Genomic DNA, 19253 nt, shown 5'->3' on the forward strand with positions numbered 1-19253 from the left:
TGTACACGCAAGCCTGCCCTGACTGTGTTTAATGGAAAAAAGCCGATCGACATGCAATGCTCTGTTGTTTTGAACAGTTCTGGCCATTTCCCCCCCAAAAAACAAAACAGTAGAAGGTGACTGATCCACCTTTACTTGAAGCAGGATAGCAGCCTGTCCTTTGAGACCCGAGAAGTCTCTCATAATCTAGAGTGGCGAACCCAGTTAATAACATTGCCTCAAACATGAGGGCTCCTTAGTTGATCCATTTTCGCTAGAGAAAGAGGGATAAGGTTTGGCTAGAATGAGTGGGGAAAGGAAAGGGGAGAAAATGATCTGAAGGACTTCATTGGGGAGAAAGATAAAGATTGGGGAAAGGGTTAAAAGCAAAAAGAGGGGTGGCTTGAACAGCGTTAGAAGAGAGTCATACAAGTGGCATGAATTTTACATATTTTCCAGTTCAGCTGGGATTCTCGATCCTTTATCTAGAGATGTGCTTTCCCCTTTGGAAAGCGAAGATAACTTTTTCATTCAAATTTCCTTCTTCAGAGTTTGGATCCAGGCAGGGGAAGGTGCAGAATATGTGATGGAAAGCCACAGAATGAATAGGAGAAAAGGAATTTTCCCAAGCGTGAGAGTTTAGACCAGTGGTTCTCAAAGTGTAGTCGTCTGGTAAATTGCAGTGAAATCACTAACCAGACAATCAGAGAATCGAAATAGTGGATGTTCTCCTTTAGATACCTTTAATGTCATTGATCACTGTTCAATTTTTAAAAAAGACTCTCTCAAAATAGCACACCAAATAGGTGCCACCTCCATGAGCTCTTGTACTTAGATTGGACAAGGGACCATGTTCAACCTGATTATCTTGTAACGATCCCAGAATTTGATACAGTGCTTGACATTATTATCATCACTATTGTTATTCTTATGTGATGAGGGCCATGGATTTCCGTCCTTGGGGAGAAAACCATTGTTTTCATTCCTAAAATATTACGAGCTGGACGTGCAGCCTCACTCATTCCATATCTCTGATAAGACCCAAGAGCGTCAAAACTGGGTTTTTCTGACCCATTAGCTCTCTGAGTCCTGCCTGCAACTTTGACACTTCCCCACTAAAAGCTCCATCCCGTTTTTGTACCCATGTTCCAAATGTAAAGTTGGCACCTCCTAGGACCACATAAAGATATTTGAGAATCATTGGTTTCAACTGTTTTTCTCTCTTCATCTGGTTGGCCCTTCTGATATTCTGCTGCCACTGTAGCTATGGTATTGTTGATCAGAGAGGAAGCTTCAGGGTTGCAATCATCTTTGCTTTCTATTTTGTCCTTGAGATGTTAACACGAGTCCATTCTTCCTTTGTGTCCCTGTCGTTATCAGTTTTCTGTTTCAGAGTTTCAGTCCGAGCCAGACATTTCCTTGCAGAGGTCTGGGAGTTTTCTCCCTTTATTTGGCTTTCTACAGGAAGCCAGATTGTGGGTCCTTTGGCAGCAGTAGAAACGACCTTATTTTCCTAGGGAAACATTTCACCAGGGGAGGCGGCATGTGTTTCCCAGCATCAAAAAGTGTTATGACAATTAGAGCACTCTTTTAAATTTCGATCTATTGAACCAGTCCCTTTTAAGTGCACGATCTTGGGTGCAAGTTAAGGGCAAGTGAAGGTACTTTGGGAAAGCACCTTAACTCTTTCAGGACAACCGATTGCCATTCAAGAAATTACTGCAACCTAGGTCCTTATTGCAACACTTGCATATCTGAGGAAGGACTAAACCGGGGCTTATTGTCGTGGGTGGAAGTTTCCAAATGGTGGGAACAGATTTGTCCCAAGAAACATTTCCTCAAAACAGTTGTTTCAACTGGAATGTTCTGCCACAGTCAAGTGAGATCTCCTGCATATTCCTGGTTTTAAAAAAGGCCGTTAAAGGTAAGTCAGGGTGTTAATTTCCACAGCTGACCAGATCAATATCCTGTTCCATCTTTAGCACTCTCTCTTTTGTTGCATCCCATGTATAAATTGTGTATGGAAGGAGAAATTGTATTTTGGGTCGAATAATCAAATGCCATTGAAAACTCCTGACCCACCCATCAGCAGATGAAGGTCCTGGTGGCCATGGAAACTGGGGCGGCCTCCTAGGGAAATACTGGGGGTCTCCTACCCTCCCTAGAGTGGGGCGCCCACCCAGTCTTCTTAAGCATATTCCTATGGCGATAATACATTGAAAAGCCAGTAGGTGGCGTGGAGTGTAAGTCTTTACAGCTGTTTCCAGATATTAATAACATGCTTCATTCCATAGCAAATTCACCTCTGTAACTTTGCAAATATTGCCTCTATTTCACTTGAAGTGGTTTCTCGGATGTAGCAATTCTATGACTCTGAGCCTATTGTAATACGGACATGGGGACTAGAATGCTGTACCGTTAGACCGATGATGATAATAATGGTATTTATTAAGCGCTTACCATGTGCCAAGCACTGTTCTAAGCCCTGGGGTAGGTACAAGGTAATCAGGTTGTCCCACACAGGGCTCACAGTCTTAATCCCCATTTTCCAGATGAGGTAACTGAGGCACAGAGAAGTTAAGGGACTTGCCCAAAGTCACGCAGCAGACAAGTGGCGGAGCTGGGATTAGAACCCACGTCCTCTGACTCCCGAGTCTCTACTCTTACCACTAGGCCACGTTGCTCTTTTAGCCTGAGGCATGGCTACAGGCAGGGGAGGAATAGTGGTACACCGGGACTGAACATTTTGTTTTGCTGGGGGTGCGGGGGGGTTGTTCACACATCCCACACAAGCAACAGGAGATGAGTCTCGCTTGGGCGGTGTGATCCATAGTGGGTTCACAGCAATGGCAGAGAACATGTCTACTAATTCTGTTCTCTTGTACTCTCCCAAGTGCTTAGTTCAGGGCTCTGCATGTAATAAGCACTTGATACTATTGATTGATTGATTGGAAGGCCTTAGAGCTTGTGAGGTCTCCTTGAAGCACTGAGCCTAAGGAAACTAACCTTTTTATCCTATTGCTAAATTAGCTCTGGCTTTGGAAGGTCCTAAATAATGGCCCAGTAACCTGAGTGTAGTTAGTGCAGGTAACTAATTTACTCCTAAGGAATAGCTCACCTATTAGGATAATATGGCATTATCTGATACTGTAAGCTCTTGTGGGCAGGGAAAGTGTCTGCCAACTCTGTTGTATTCTCTCAAACACTTGGTACAATGCTCTGCACATAGTAAGCACTCAATAAATATGGATGATGATAAATATATCTCCGAATAAGGATCTCTCGTGTGACAATCGGTGTCTGATGTCACTGTCTCCTCTGTTATATTGGGGAGTTAATGTTTCTTATTTGCCAATATTTAGTTGGAGCATTATGTGCTACTGTTCAGTTAAGAATGGTGAAGAGCACCATATGAACAAATAGAAGACCTTTTTGAAAGAAGGCAAATGATTATTTTCACCATTGCGGAGATCAAAGGCCTGAATGAAATTAACTTTCAAAACCAATTTCGCATTGTTGAACATAAAGCAGACCGAGTTAGAGGCACAGTCAGTACAGACTTGCAGGTCATGGTCTGCACCTCATCTACTGCGATTCACAAAATTCCCTTCTGGAGTGTCAGGTGGTTCTTTGGAGCTACAGTGGTCACTGACCGTGGGCGTTTCAGCTGCTAAGGACACAGCGACCTTGTTCTGTGGGGCTGGGAGGCTAAATTCAAGGTATTTGATCTGGTGCTTCAGAGGACTCAGTTGCTTGCACCTCCAGATAGTTGTGAGAGAGATGAGGATGGATGTAAAATGTCAGAGGAAATGCCATCAGAAAATTGAACTCAGATTAAAGACTTAAATTGGAAAAAATCATAGTATCTCAGAATTAGTTCTTCATCTGCAACTGTGGAAACAGACCCTTGGCTGAAGTGCTGGAAAGAAATAGCGCCTTGGAGAATCTGCTGACAGCCAGGAATCTGAGGATGGATTTTTTTTTTCTTTCAGACATTGAGTTTACTTTCAGAAAGACTTTTTCCCAAACTAAGTCTCTCCACATTTAAGAAACAAAAACAAACAACTTCCACCCCCACCTCCAAACTCTCTAAAAACAAACAAAACCAAATAAATTCAGCTAAGTTCAGATTGAACCATGGGCCCAAATTTCCAAAGAACTGTGATTTGACAAAAACTAAACTGATTCTTTTCGTTTTTGAAGACATTTACACTTGCACATTCACTTCAGTGCCTTTCTTACTCTCCCTGCCACCCCACCCTATCCCCGCATTTGTAACAAAGATCCTAAGTGCTATACTAGGACACTGACTGTTTTGATGAAATTGATAGTATTCAATCAATCGATCATATTTATTGAGCACATTGCATGCAGAGCACTGTACTAAGTGCTTGAGAGAGTACAACGTAACAGTTGTCACCAATCCAGGAATAACAGGCTCCCAGAAACTGATTTCACTCTATTAAGATCGTTCACTTGGGTTCAAATAGATGTACTTTAAGATAATGTAGATTTCAGACTTTGGTTGTAATCGTTGCAGTTACCTAAATACAGTACAAACACTTAGAGCTCTCACTAAAGGGAAATCACAAAGTCATTGGCAGTCAAAAGGAAGATCGCTTTTGGTTAAAAATAAACTAATAATTTTCAAACACTAGACTTAACTGTATTTTATTTGTTCTGCTTGTTGGTCAGACTTGAATCTTGGGACATTTCACTAATTGGCTTCTCTTTGATTTCCCTTGTGAATAGCTGAGTTGCCGTTAAGTTTCAAATTTTAATTAAAATGAGATTTTAGCTGCATAATAGGATTATAGGGTTGGAGAAGACCTTGAAACCCCAATTAAACCATCCCAGGTAAGTGGAAGATGGGGATTCCATAACTTTCCTCAGTGATTCGTTTCATTTTCTACCCTCACTGTTAGGAAATTGTCCTTTACACCTAATTTAAATCCCTAATGCTGCAGCCTAAAGTCCAAATTTATCTGTTACCACAACCCTATCACCTACTGTCCTATAGACTTTAGAAATGTAGGTCTGAGGTTCATATATTTCATTCCATGTACGTAGTATCGCATTTATTAAAGTTGATTTATTTATTGCAAATATTTCTCCAAATAGCCACTTTGACAGAACACTGTAGTGGACCCTGAGGAAATTACATAGACAGGGCAAGATATCCCTGACCTCACGGGACTTATCTAAAGGGGTTGATATGTCATAAAACATTTAACTTTTTTTTTTGAGCAAATACATCGACAGCAACATAAAGCATATTTATGGACACACACTCTCTTACTTTTCAAAAAGTGCTCTTGATTATTCTTATGGATAACAGAATCAGATCAATCAATGGTATTTATTGAGTGCTTACTATGTGCAGAGCCCTATATTAAGCACTTGGGAGGCAGGTAGGCAGGATTCCTACCCTCAGAAAGCAACTGGGGAGACAGACATTAAAATAAATTGCAGATAAGGGAAAGGCAGAATAGGAGGATATGTACATGATTGCTGTGAGGCTGGTGTAGGGATGATGACCAAAATGCTTAAGGGATACAAACCCAAGTACACAGGCATTACAAAAGGGAGGGCGAATAGGTGAGAGAATGAGGGGTTAGTCAGGGAAGGCCTCTTGGAGGAGATGTGAGTTTAGTAGGCTTTGAAGGTGGGGAGAGTGGTGGTCCGTCGGATATGAATGGGGAGGGAATTGCAGGCTAGAGGGAGGACATGTGCACAGAGTTGTCAGTGAGATAGATGAGATCGAGGTACAGTGAGGAGGTTGGTGTTAAAGGAGCGAAATGGGAGGGCTGGGTTGTAGTCGGAAATCTGCAAGGTAAGATGGGGAGGACAAGATGAATGAGTGCTTTAAAGCCTCTGGTAAGGAGTGTACTAGGATCCTCTGGGAGTCAGAGGCTCCGTGTTCTAATTCCAGCTCTACCACTTTCCAGCTGTGTGACCTTGGGAAAGTCACTTAGCTTCTCTGTGCTTCAGTTTCCTCATCTGTAAAATGAGGATTAAGTACCTGTTCTCCCTGGCCCTTGACTGTGAGTTCCAGGTTTACCAGGGATGATACATGACCCGATTATCTTGTATCTTCCCCAGAGTTGGGCACATAATAAATGCTTAACAAATGCTACTTTTATCATGTAGTTGTTCATATTTGAAGAAGACACCACTGAAAGTGAAGTTCACATATGAATGTGTGACTTTTTAAGTTATATAGTCACACAGCACAAATAACACCACTTTGATTAGTGGTGAAAGAAGAAAATGTTTGAGGAAAGAAGATTGTTCTAGCACTCTAATTGTGGTAGTTAAGTGCTTACTGTGCCAAGTACTGTACTAAGCACTGGGGCAAGTACAAAATAATCAGGTTGGACACAGTCCCTGTCCCATGTAGGGTATGGCATACATTGCATTTATCCTTGACTCTGGGCCAGTGAAGTCCAGAGTTCAAGGCATTTACTCAATGTTGTCACTGTAGGGGGTCAGTTCCGTTTGGTAGAGTTCCTATCCTTGGTTGATTTGCTAAGTATGAAATGGGGCTCTGAAGAAATTACAAATCCTATGTTGTTTTGAGGAAAAAATGAGAAAGCCTCATGCACTGTAAACAGCACCACCATCCTTCCTGTCTCACAAGCCCATAACCTTGATGCTATCCTTGACTCATCTCTCATTCAACCCACATATTCAATCTATCACTAAATCGTGTCAGTTCAGCCTTTACAAGGTTGCGAAAATCCACCCTTTCCTCTCTACCCAAACTGATATCATTTTAATCCAAGCCTTGATTACTGTAACAGCCTCCTTGCTGAGCTCCCTGCAGTACTCTGCACTCTACTGACCAGATCATTTTTCTACAAAAACGTTCAGTTCATGTTTCCCCATTCCTCAAGAACCTCCAGTGGTTGCCCATCCACCTCCACATCAGACAGAAACTCCTTAACATCAGCTTTAAAGCACTTCAGTTACCTTGCCCCCTCCTACCGCATCTCATTGCTCTCTTATTACAATCCAGCCTGCACACTTTGCTCCTCTAATGCCAACCTACTCACTGTACCTCAAACTCGTATATCTTGCTGCCGACCCCTCACCCTGCCTCTGGCCTGGAACACCTGGACAGTGACTCTCTCCACCTTCAAAGCATTATTGAAGGCACATCTCCTTCCAGAGGCCTTCCCTGACTAAGCCCTCCTTTCCTTGTCTCCCACTCCCTTCTGCGTTGCCTTGACTCGCTCCCTTTATTTATCCCCCCTCCCAGCCCCACAGGACTTAATTACATATCTGTAATTTATTTTATATTAATGGCTGTCTACCCCTCTAGACTGTGAGCTTATCGTGGGCAGGGAGTGTATCTACCAACTCTGTTACTCTCCCAAGCGCTTAGTATAGTGCTCTGCACACAGTATGTGCAATTGATTGATTGATTGATGTACTAAGGTCACACAGGAACCTTTGAGGTCTGAGGAACTTTTGCTCTCTCAAAACGAGCCAGGAATTTTCCTCAGGTCTAAGGTTGCCCAGTCATCCATGTTCTGTTCTTTTTCATATATCTGTTTACAGTACAGGTTCTGAACTTGAATCATACGCAACAGGCCATCATTCTGAGAAGCCTCAAGAGCCCTAATATGTGTCTTTAATTATTTTGTAACTTGAAATAATCATCAGGGATCAAAATGTCTACTTAGTAAAGCCTCATCTTGTGTGTGCAGCCATGTCCTGGGACCTTCAGTGGAAATGGCAGTTTTCTGGGGAATGTTTTTGAATTTTTTTTTAAATTTAATTTATTTGGGCTGGGAGAAGACAGTATATGAGGTCTGCCCCAAGGCAGCTTTCTCCTCACCGACTTAAGCTTGGCCAAACTGCAAATTGCCTTTACTCATGTAAGCATTTTAAAAGATAGCCACTCCCTATCACAACTCCCCTAAAACAAATGGGAACTTGATTGGATTACCATTCAATTTGGTATAAAAAAGAATTTACCAGAATCTTTATTTTAGTTTGGGGTGGGAAGGCTTGGGCTCTGTAAATTGGGGAGCCTATTTTTAACACATCCACTCACACACTAATGTCCTATTTTTAACACATCCACTCACACACTAATGTCATATTGGAGTCTGATTAAATTTGATTTGTTCCTTGAAAAATAATGTTGAAACAGTAACTTCTTTCTAGGGGAAAGGTTCATCACCCATAAGGTGTACCCATCCATCCCCAAAGCAAACAGCTGAATTGTTTGCAGAAAGCTTCCTTTGAAGCTATTGAATGTTTGTGCAGTGCAGAAGTGAGGTAGGAAGCGGGAGAAAAAAGCCCTCACAAGAGTTTTTAGTTTCCCTAAACAGCTGTAAAAATATAGCTTTGTGTGTGGAATTAATCTGGGTTGGGGGGGGGGGGAGGGAGGGGGCGAGATAATGGCCTTCCTATGACCAAATGCCCTAAAAACATAATCAATGTGGTTATAAGAGGTGATGGAGAAAAACAGTTTTGGCATGAAGAAAGTATGGCATACCTAGCAATTTGTTCTAAAAATGAGCCCGCAGTATTTGTGTGTTCACTGCGTGAGCAGTTTTTCTCAGGTCTGGCAAGAATGAGAGAGAAAATTAAGAAATCATAGGGGAACTCAAGAATCCCTTCCATCAGGGAGGCAAACCAACTGTAGCTAAATCAAGTTGCAATGTATCCTATATCTCCAGTCATCACCTACTAAAACAACTTCGCCCTGAGCATGCTAGGCTTCTGGCTTCTGTGTGCCAAGGCAGACTGAAAAGAAATCAATATTCTGACATTTCCATTGCTGGAAATTGGGAGCAAATGCCTTTCCAGGCAATAAGTAGCTCAGACCAATAGACAGAAAAAAAAAAAAAAGGCGAACAAGACACCATCCTGGGTGGTTTGAGCAGGCACCACTGAACCAAAAACATTCATTCTTGGATGACCGGAAAGCAAGTATGCCCAAAGATTCAATTCATCAGCTACCGTGTTGGTGGCCAAACCAGTCAATGTCGCTCCTACCCAAAATCCCAAAGGCAACCTTTAAATTGTGTGGCCAGTGAGCCTTCCCAAACAAAGCTTACAATCTGAGAGGATAGGGAAGCATGTATCCAAATCCACTCCATTTTGGGATGGGGACAACCCTTTTCCAAAGTGAAACGGGAGATATAGCCCTTCCAAGACTGATTAATACTGAGGGCAAGTAATAATAATAATTATGGTATCGGTTAAACACTTACTATGTGCCAAGCACTGTTCTAAGCACTGGGGTGGTTATGGTCAAATCAGATTGGACACAGTCCCTGTCCCACATGGGGCTCACTGTCTTACTTCCCATTTTATGGATGAGGTAACTGAGGCACAGAGAAGTCTGCTCATTTGTATATATTTTTATTACCCTATTTATTTTGTTAATGAGATGTACATCCCCTTGATTCTATTTATTGCTTTTTTTTTGTCTGTCTCCCCCGATTAGACTGTAAGCCCATCAATGGGCAGGGATTGTCTCTATCTGTTGCCGAATTGTACATTCCAAGGACTTAGTACAGTGCTCTGCACATAATAAGCGCTTAATAAATACTATTGAATGAATGAAGTGACTTGCTTGAGATCACACAGCAGAGAAGTGGCAGAGCTGGGATTAGACCAAGGCCCTTCTGACTCCCAGACCAGGGTTCTATCCACTAGGCCATGCTGCTTGCTGGGTAACAACGATGATCAAATTGAAACATGGGCAGAAACTTTTGAGGCAGGCGGCTGGAGAGAATTAGTGAGATTTTGAAATCCCTCATACTTTCATTCAATTCAATCGTATTTATTGAGTGCATACTGTGTGCAGAGCACTGTATTAAGTGCTTGGAAAGTACAATTCGGCAACAGATATAGATAGATATGGTTTTATAATTTCCTAAAAGGTAGCTACGCTGACGAGGCCTGGGTCTCCCATCAGGAATGACAGATGAGCCTCAGTCCTGAGGCTGGAGGACTGAGAACCCGTGCACAGGAATTGATTGATGGCTTCCTGCAGATATCACAGTTTAGAAGCACATGCAGTTTATAGCTGAGCCCTATTAAATCACTCTTTTTGGGACAGTCAGTTCTTCGTTAACGTGGGAGTATTGTTCTCATGCCAAGTCCGGTGCTGAATGCCTGCTTACAACCGTTTACCGTGTTCTAGCTATACAGGCATGTGTTATCAGAAGAACATTACCAGTATCTCAGCAGTGTTCGAGCCAATGTGCATAATGAACTCCCCCCCCCCCCCCGCCCCTTTTATGATATTTCTTAAGTCCTACTGTGTGCCGGGCACTGTACTAAGTGCTGGGGTTAGATACAAGCTAATCAGGATGGATGCAGTCCATGTCCCACATGGGGTTCACAGTCTTAACCCCCATTTTACAAATGAGGTAACTGAGGCACAGAGAAGTGAAGTGACTTGCCCATGGTCACACGGCAGACAAGTAGCAGAGCTGGGCTAAGAACCCAGGTCCTCTGACTCCCAGGCCCATGTCCTTTCCACTAGACCGTAACGCCCCGATATTATAACAGAATTGACTACATTCCAGAATCTTTTCTGCTCTTTCCCTCACCACTCTATATTTCTTGACTGGAACTGTTTATATGAATTTTGAACAGCTGTTCTGGTTTGCGGTAATGCTATTGTTCGCTCCAGGTCCTTGACTTTTCAGCTCTCCCGAGTTTCAGTCCCAAACTTTCAATATTTCTAGTTTGTGGTTAATATGGTAGCCAAGATTCCATCAAAATTGTTCCTAGAGATGCCTCTTGCTAATGTGGTTTTCTTCTCGGATGAAAGGAAAGAGTTCAGAAACACTGATCCAAGTCAGCTCTTACTCCAAAGCTAAAGGCTGGGTAATGTGGTTTGTATCCATTTGGTACCTCTTGTGAGATTGCCACCAATCTCAGTGTCTGATGCTAAGCTTTAATGGAAGTTTGTTTATTATTTGGAGAATAGACATCTTCCATCACGATGCCTCAGTTGAAAAGAAAAAAAAATTGAACTCTTGATGAGTAATTTCCCTTTCCCATTCATGGACACTCCTGGCAGACTGCAACACTAACACAAGTCTATTTCTCGGAAACTTTTTGTGCTGGGAAGAGATGTGAAGAATACCTATGGCCAAATGTTTTGCTCGCGCTGTCCTATTGAAGCCTTAAACTAATGATATAGGACACATTGCCTAATAGTGCCTGCAGCTTGTAATTTGCTCTGCTTAGAAAAAAATCCCTCTGACATTTTTGTATTTCCCTCTACTATTAGTTTTTGTCGTAAGGTAGACCAATTTTTCTTTTTGCTTCTGAATTGTAAGCTGCTCAAAAAAAACCGCATTAGAGCAAACGGCACAAAGCAAAGGAGACTTGGCAATTATTCGGTGAAATTGAGTGATGTAGACAGCTGATTCCGAGAATTCAGATCAGGTATTCAAAGCCAACTTGGCTTCCTCCAGCTCTTTTAACAGATCATTTAAATTATTTTTTAAACACCCCAGTAATTTTTCATTGCTGAAGTAACAGTCCAATGTAAGCTATTTTAATATAAATCACCTTTTTCATGTAGTGGTTTGGATGAGTCAATAATTTATCTTGAAAAACTGGTCAGTTGATGTCACCGTGGATCCAAAAGTGCCGACTCCTCATGTTAATTGTCAGGATTTCACGTTCATGCAGAACTTTGCTCTTTCCTCACATAAATGGATGTTTGATAACCAGCGACTGGAAATCATGTGTGAGGTGGATGTCAATGTGTGACAAACCCTGATTGTAAATGTTTGGAAATATAGTTTAAAGCACCAATATTTGTTTGCTCTCTTGGAAAACTGATGTGGAAATTACTTGTTGGCTTTCATTCCTACTGCAGAACAGTCCTTGTGTTGGCCAGTTCTCTCTTTGAGAAGACCATTGCAACAGTATAGAGTGAAGGAAAATAATCCAGTAGTCCAAGGGCTGCCATTTTTTTTGTCTCAGTAAACCTCCCTGCCCTCTCTAAAATGAGTCAGTTTTACCCGATAAAGAGGAGAAGAACCGGCACTATAAGAACGTAAAAAATGCCATTATTGGATAGATCAGTGGTGACAATTCTGTGTCCAACAATGGCAACAAAGGATGTTTGAAGCAATAGTGTGATTGTGGGCGCTCCTTGACATCCATCCTCATGATTTGTGGGTGAACAGCCTTAAGATTCTTTTCGTAGCCCATTGTAAATATTGTGGGTTTTGGTGACCAACAATTCCATACTTGTCCTGATCACATCCTTCACAAATTCTTGACAGGTCCATTCTGACCAGTAGAGTATAAAGTGGAAGGGCAGAATTGGAAAGCTCATTTTTGTGTGTTGCTGTTTTCATAAGGTGCTTATATTTACTATGTCATTTTATTTTTCTTTATAAGATTTGGGATTGAGGAAGCGAATCTTTATTTGGTTATTTAGGTTTGTCTGGAGTTTCTCATCTGATTATTTTGTAAATTTTTCATTTGAGCTCCTTCTTTTCTCCACCTCCTGCTCCACGTTCTCCACGTTCACCATGGATCTCTGATAAATTTAGGTGATGTTACTGGCCATTAGTCCTGTCTGAAGAACTACTGGGCTTTTGGGGAAACACTAATGATCGGATTCCGGGCATTTGGTTTCAGGCAGTTTATTGCTCCTTTACCTAAATGCATTTACAGGGCAACCTTGTTCTTTTATTTTATGGTATTTGGTAAGTCCTCATTATGTACCAGGTACTTTACTAAACGCTGGGGTAGGTATGAGCTAATCAGGTTGGATACAGTCCATGTCCCACGTGGGGCTCACAGTCGTAACCCCCATTTTACAGATGAGGAAACTGAGACACAGAGAAGTTAAGGGACTTGTCTAGTCACACAGAAGACATGTGGTGGATCTGCGATTAGAACCCTGGTCCTTCTGACTCCCAGGCCCATGCTCTATCCATTAGGCCCTGCTGCTTCTCATTTTACTTTGGGAAGTTTGCAGTAGTCATGAAGATAGGTGCTGATCTCCTGGGACATTACTATTCTGGTAAATCCTTGCACGGGCATTCTGTGGGAGAAGGCATCCTGTTTGTTGCCCATTCAATTCCGATGTGAGTTCATTCCAATATAAATGTAGTCGGTATTGATTGGTAACATAGCATGAAAGTTCCCACTACTTAGCTTTATGGATAGGGTTTATTGGCAAAGAAAATGGCTTATCCTCTAAACAGAAAAGTTGTCCTTAAAGGATTTTAGCTATGTCCCTGTCCCTATCTAGAGCTTCTTGTTACCCTCTTTTCATCCCTTCTCCATTCCCTCTCCCCTACTCCCCACAGATAACTACTGGGAAGCCTTCAACCATTACTCCCACTGAGTAAACAAGTCACAAGCTAGTTCTTGTTTGGAATTGGTTATCTAGGGCCAAAAATCTCTCTGAGAGAGAAGAATGGACAAAAACACCTTGAGAGCTAGAACTGTGGAGAGAAAGAAGCTTCATGATGTAGAACTAGCCATAAAGCTAGGCCGTCGCTAGGTAAATCCTGATGTCTGGAAGGATTTTGTTAGCTTTATGGATTGATTTGGTGAATTGCTGTAACTAAACAGCTTCATCGATGATGCATTTCCTTTCCCTTAAAAGTGTTGTGGTGCCACTGTGGTGAATAGTCAACGATACCATGGATTCCTACTCCTTGATAGGATTGCTTGGAAGCTATGTTATTGGTGGAATCAGTATGTTTTAAAGGTCATACTTTTGAGTTACTTTGATCAACGGTTTGCAGGAAGTTGAAATATCGTGAGTCACATAAGGGGTTCAGATGAAGCTTTCGGTGCCTGTGGCACTTCCTTTCAAGGTTTCCTTATTCAAGGGAACCAAAATTCAAGTAATAGTAAGCCAAATGTGTATTATTCATTTACTCTTCTTAGAAATTTTAACACTTTATGATCGACAGTATGATTATAATAGTTCGTAGATGACATCAGATCACATGACAAATGCAGTGTTGCATTTCCTCCTACCTTCAGGGCATCGCTATTTGGCTGTCCCGCTGCTGACATCTCAAGCTTCACATGTCCAAAACAGACCCAAACCCTGTCCTCTCTGTGACTGTCCCATCACACAACTTTCCTCCCTGTCTCACAAGCCCATAACTTTGGCATATCTTCGACTCATCTCTCATTCAACCCCCATATTCATTCTGTCACCAAATCCTGTCAGATCTACCTTCGCAAAAATCTGCCTTCCCTCCCATCCAAATGGCTACTGTGTTGATCTGAGCACTTATATCTCACCTCGATTACTGCATCAGCCTCCTAGCTGACCTCCCTTCCTCCTGTCTCTCCCCTCTCCAGTCCATACTTCACTCTGCTGCCTGGGTAGTTTTTCTTAAAAAAAAAGAAAAAAGAAAAAGTTCAGTTTCATGTATCCCCACTCCTCAAAAAACTCTAGTGGTTGCTCATCCACCTCCACATGAAACAGAAACTCCTTACTTCAAAGCACTCAACCAGCTCTTCTGCCTTCCCTCACTGATTTCCTACTCCAACCCAGCCCGCACACTTAGCTCCTCTAACACCAACCTACTCACTGTACCTCGATCTCGCCTACCTCACTGCCGACCCCTTATCCATGTCCTCCCTCTGGACCTGTTCCCTTTAAGCACTCGATAGTCACCCCACTCTCAACCCCACAGCACTTAGGTACATAGTCATAATTTCCCCTTAATATCTGTCTCCCCCTCTAAACTGTAAGCTCCTTGTGGGCAGGGAATGTGTTTACCAACTCTGTTGTTTTGGACTCTCCCAAGCACTAGATCTAGTGCTCTGCACACAGTAAGTACTCCGTAAATGCCATTGATTGGATAATTACCTTCCCCGTTGGAGCACCGTTTCATTGCAGTGATTGTTGCTAAAGGTTTGAGAATGGGAAATGAGATTCCTGACTATTATCATGGCTAAGATTTGGGAGGTGGATGGTCTTAGGATAAGAGACTATCCTCATTGGTTTGGGATTTGCTGTAATGACTAATGAGAACTCTCCTCCTCTCCTGTTTTATCTTCCAGTTAATGACCAGCCACAGTGTCCCTGCAGTGTGCTGTTGCCACTGCCCCTGTCACACCAGGGGAGCTGTGCCTGCATGCTGAGGAAAGATGGCTTTTTGGTCTCAGCTTGGACTGCTGCTTTGGAAGAATTTTACTTTCAGGAAAAGACAAACAGTAAGCTTATGTTTCTCTGTGACTTTTTTGCCTCATAAGTTGTTGAAGTTTTCCAATGAAAACATTTTTCCAGAAGGGAACGGTAGAGGGGTGTTATGACTCTTGTGTGTGACTTAGTCCCAAGGAACGGCTTGGTCTCCAGTAAGCAGTGGAGGGAGGTAGTTGATGGTAAGTGGATACAGATGCCTCCCAGAAGGCTGAAAACAAGGGCGACGATAAGGGTGGTCTGTCTTAATGGACAGAGTTGGCATTCCCAAAGGTAGATATTGAAGCCCCTGAGCTCTAAGTACTCATTCGTGGACACCCACCCTGGAAGCTTGGATGTCTGACTCAGCCACCTCCCCTAAAAGCGGTAGAATTGTGCATGCCCACCCCGTTGTTCAGTTTGCCAGCTTCCCCTGGGTGGTGTTCTGCATTTCTAAGCTACCAGTTTGAGTTGAGCCTGAGTTCCTTGCAACTGAGTGCTGTTTTTGAGTAATGTGTATACGTGTCTGTGTGCGTGTGAGTATACGTATATGAGTTCTTGAGTGTAACATTTCAATTCTCGACTAGCTGGTGTCCTTGACACAAAGCGTTATCTAGGGATAAGGACAATCTTGTCTATGCTTTCAACAGGGGGACCAAGAATTAATTTGTTTCTATTATGTCAGCTGTGCCCTTCTCAGTCTCATAATTTCAGTTTAAGACGCTCGGGGTATGGAAGTTTCTTTGGGGATTGTAATAATAATAACAATACTGGTATTTGTTAAGCTCTTACACTGTGCCAAGCACTGTTCTAAGCACTGGGGTAGATACAAGCTAATCAGGTTGTCCCACATGGAGCTCATACTCTTAATCCCCATTTTACAGACGAGCTAACTGAGACACAGAGAAATTAAATGGCTTGCCCAAGGTCACACCACAGACAAGTGGCGAAGTCAGGGTTAGAACCCACGTCCTCTGACTCCCAAGCCCGTGCTTTTGCCACTAAGCCACCCTGCTACTATATTAGCGGCCCTCTTGACCTTGAGCGGGTCAGTCAACCCCTGCCTGTTTCAATATCTTCCTCAGTTCCTTGGGAGTAATAATGTTCTCCTTCCAAAGAAGGTTAGTGACGTCTGCACTGAAAAGCATCCAGTGAACGGCCCCGAATCAAAGGAAGCAGTATTTATTACTTTGTACCGTATTGGGGATCGTGGTTAATTCCCACAGTTATTAAGATTAAATGATCACTAGAAATAGCGGGAGCACTATACTAATAGTAATCACTCAAGCTCTTTCTCTGTTGGTTACGTTTCTGGAAGACTTGCTGGGGGAAACAGGTGGTAGAACCTCTTCTCAGTCCTGAGACCCTGCACAAAGGAATTGATGGTGGTGCTACTGGCTTGCCTGCTGCCACTCCTCCTCTCTTGGGGTGCATGGGGTGCAGCAAGCGTGTAAGTGGGTAAGGGTGCACCACGTTACAAAAAGCACGCAAAGATTTTGTACGCACTGGCCCCATGTAGTGCTGAACTGGGAACGTGACCTGCGGGGATGAAAAAGCAAGTAAACCATTAACGCTATAATCAATTCATTCCCGGCAGGCAGTTGCCTTCAAGGATTTCAGTTAATTTTTTTAGGATTCCTGCTGACTCTGTCCTACTCTAAGAATACCCGAGGTGGTTCTTCGGTCAGAAGTCTTCACTTCTCGATTGTACTGTCCCAAGCAACTCAGTACAGTGTTGTCACACACAGTGAGCGCCTAATAAATACCATCAAATGACTGATTGATTGATTGACCACAGATGGAGTAGCTCCAATAGGCTTTCCTCTACTTGCAGATCTGGGACTAGAACCAAGGCCCCCCCATGTCCAGAATCAGACTCTTTCCACGGAATCAGTAACAGAGTTTGGAAGAAACTGAAGGACAGGGAGCAATAGCACCTTTCTAAATTGGCACCTCCAAAAATTTGTGATAGAATAGTAGGTTGGAGTCGGCAAGGAAACCAAAGAGTTCCATCAGTCAATACTATTTATTGAGCACTTAGTCTGTTAAGAGCATAATTCTAAGAACTTGGGAGAGTACAATAGAGTTGGCGGACATGATCCCCGACCTCAAGGAGTTTGCAATCCAGCAGGAAAGACAGAAACTAATAAAGAGATCGCAAGTAGGGACCTGGGTTCTATTCTGGACTCTGCCACATGCCTGCTGTATGAGCTTGAGCAAGTCACTTAACTTCTCTGTGCCTCAGTTACCTCATCCATAAAATGGAGATTAAGAGTATGAGCCCCATGGGGGACAGGGACTGTGCCTGACCTGATTAACTCGTATCTACCCCAGTGCTTAGCACAGTGTTCGGCACATAGTAAATGCTTAACAAGTACCTTAAGTAGGGGGAAAGCAACAGAGGTTAATGATATGTGCATAAGTGCTGGAAGTTGGAGACATGGAAGTGCTGAGGTGGCAGTAAACAGGGAAATAGGGTGGGGAGGGAGATGGGAGATGAATCAGGGAAGGCCTCCTGGAGGAGGTGTGATTTCACAAAAGCTTTGAAGCGGGATGTGAAAGAAGAGGGAGTTCCCGGCAGAAGGGAGGGAGGGAGTAAGAGGTCAGCAGTAAGACAGACGAAAACGAGGCCCCGTGAGTAGGTTGGCTTGAGAGGACCCATGTATGTGAGCTTGAGTGTGGTGGGAGTGGGGATAAGTACTTTCCTGCTCTGTGACCTTTGATAAGTCACTTAATTTCTCTATGCCAGTTTCCTCATCTATAAAGTGGGGATGAAATACCTCTTCCCGATCCCCCTTAGACTGTGAGCCCCGTGCGAGTCAGAACCGTGTCCGATTTGATTATCATATCTTCTCCAGTGCTTAGTACAGTGCTTGGCACCTGGTAAGGTTTAACAAATACCACAGTGATTATTATTATTTTTATTACTAATAACTAGGGAGGAGAGAGCTTATTGCATGCCATAAAGCCAATGGTCAGGAGCTTCTGCTTGCTGTGGCGAGAAGTAGGTAACCATTGGAGGCTTTTGAGCAAAAAAAAATGTTGTTTTAGAAAATATCTCCTTCCCAGTCTGAGCTACTGTGAACTTATAACAGAGGGCTTTTAGTTTAATACGGGTAGGTTTCAAGAAGTAACCTGGAAGAAGTGAAATGCAATATATAACATGGTATGGATGATTCCTTTTAAAAGGAAACCTCCCTTTGGGACTCCTCTACAATCAATCAATCAATCTGCCGTCAATTGATTGCCATCAGAAGTTTACAAGTGTAGGAGTTATAGTGATGAATATTTGAGGGGATAGACTGCAAAAGCCTGGGGTTTGATCCTGGGAGTGGGGCTAAATATTGCTTAACTTTCTTTAAAGTTTTCCTCCTCTTTGAGCGAGTCTAGTATTGTGTCCTAGCTACCTCCTGCCTCCTGTCCTAATTTCTAGAAGAAATGCATTTAGTTGTATTTAATGAAAGGAAGTTGGTTTCATCTTCAGTGACAATCTTGAATCTCTGGACCTTAGGTCCTGGGGAATATCTCCCTTGCCTGATGAGAGCATGCAGTTCAGAAAGTTGGAGCTGGATTGAAGACAGACAGCCAGTCACTGTCCCATCTTGCTCAAAGGGACTGTTGACTACTCCTTTATTGAATCAAAAAAGGAGGACCATTTGGCTTTTACTACTGATCTTCTTTGCGGGGACAGGTGACTCTCTTCTGAGGCTTCATTGCCTTTTGGTTAAAGGTAACAGCAGTAGCCAGCTTTCCCTCTTCACTGTTAGCCCCTCGGGGGCAAATGCAGGATATGTAATTGTTTTAAGGGCTCATTAGTTACCTTTCACTGAAAGCCTCAAGCAGAGATGGCTTTAATTGCATTCTTTTTTTCCTTCCCTAAGGCTCAAAGGCTTGTTAATGATTCCTCTGTGATCTTTCAGATAGGGCACCGGGAAGGGAAGAATATTAAATTAAGAAACTCCAGAGTGTAATTATATTGCAATTATTACTCTACTGGTAGCCTTTTGCTCCCTTCATTTTTATTGTTGCCCGATGATTTCTTTTGGGGTAGAACTTTTCTTGCTTTTTGTATTTTAGTTGGGGCAATTGGTGGGATTGGGTGGGGGGAGGAGGAAGG

The 19253-nt window shown here is 42.8% G+C and overlaps 1 protein-coding gene across 2 annotated transcripts in view; it reads left to right on the top strand.

Annotated features, from left to right (window-relative positions):
* ABCA1 (ATP binding cassette subfamily A member 1) overlaps positions 1–19253 on the top strand; it is a 137280-nt gene that overhangs the window by 13573 nt on the left and 104454 nt on the right. For both annotated transcript variants that reach the window (XR_003756014.2, XM_029055713.2), the window contains exon 2: positions 15019–15171. Coding sequence is in view for 1 of the 2 variants with exons in the window: in XM_029055713.2 (XP_028911546.1) it covers positions 15106–15171 (66 nt within the window). In the remaining variant the exon portion in view is untranslated. The remainder of the gene's footprint in view (positions 1–15018; positions 15172–19253) is intronic.

Source organism: Ornithorhynchus anatinus, chromosome X5, assembly GCF_004115215.2.
Source record: "Ornithorhynchus anatinus isolate Pmale09 chromosome X5, mOrnAna1.pri.v4, whole genome shotgun sequence".
NCBI classification, from domain to species: domain Eukaryota; kingdom Metazoa; phylum Chordata; class Mammalia; order Monotremata; family Ornithorhynchidae; genus Ornithorhynchus; species Ornithorhynchus anatinus.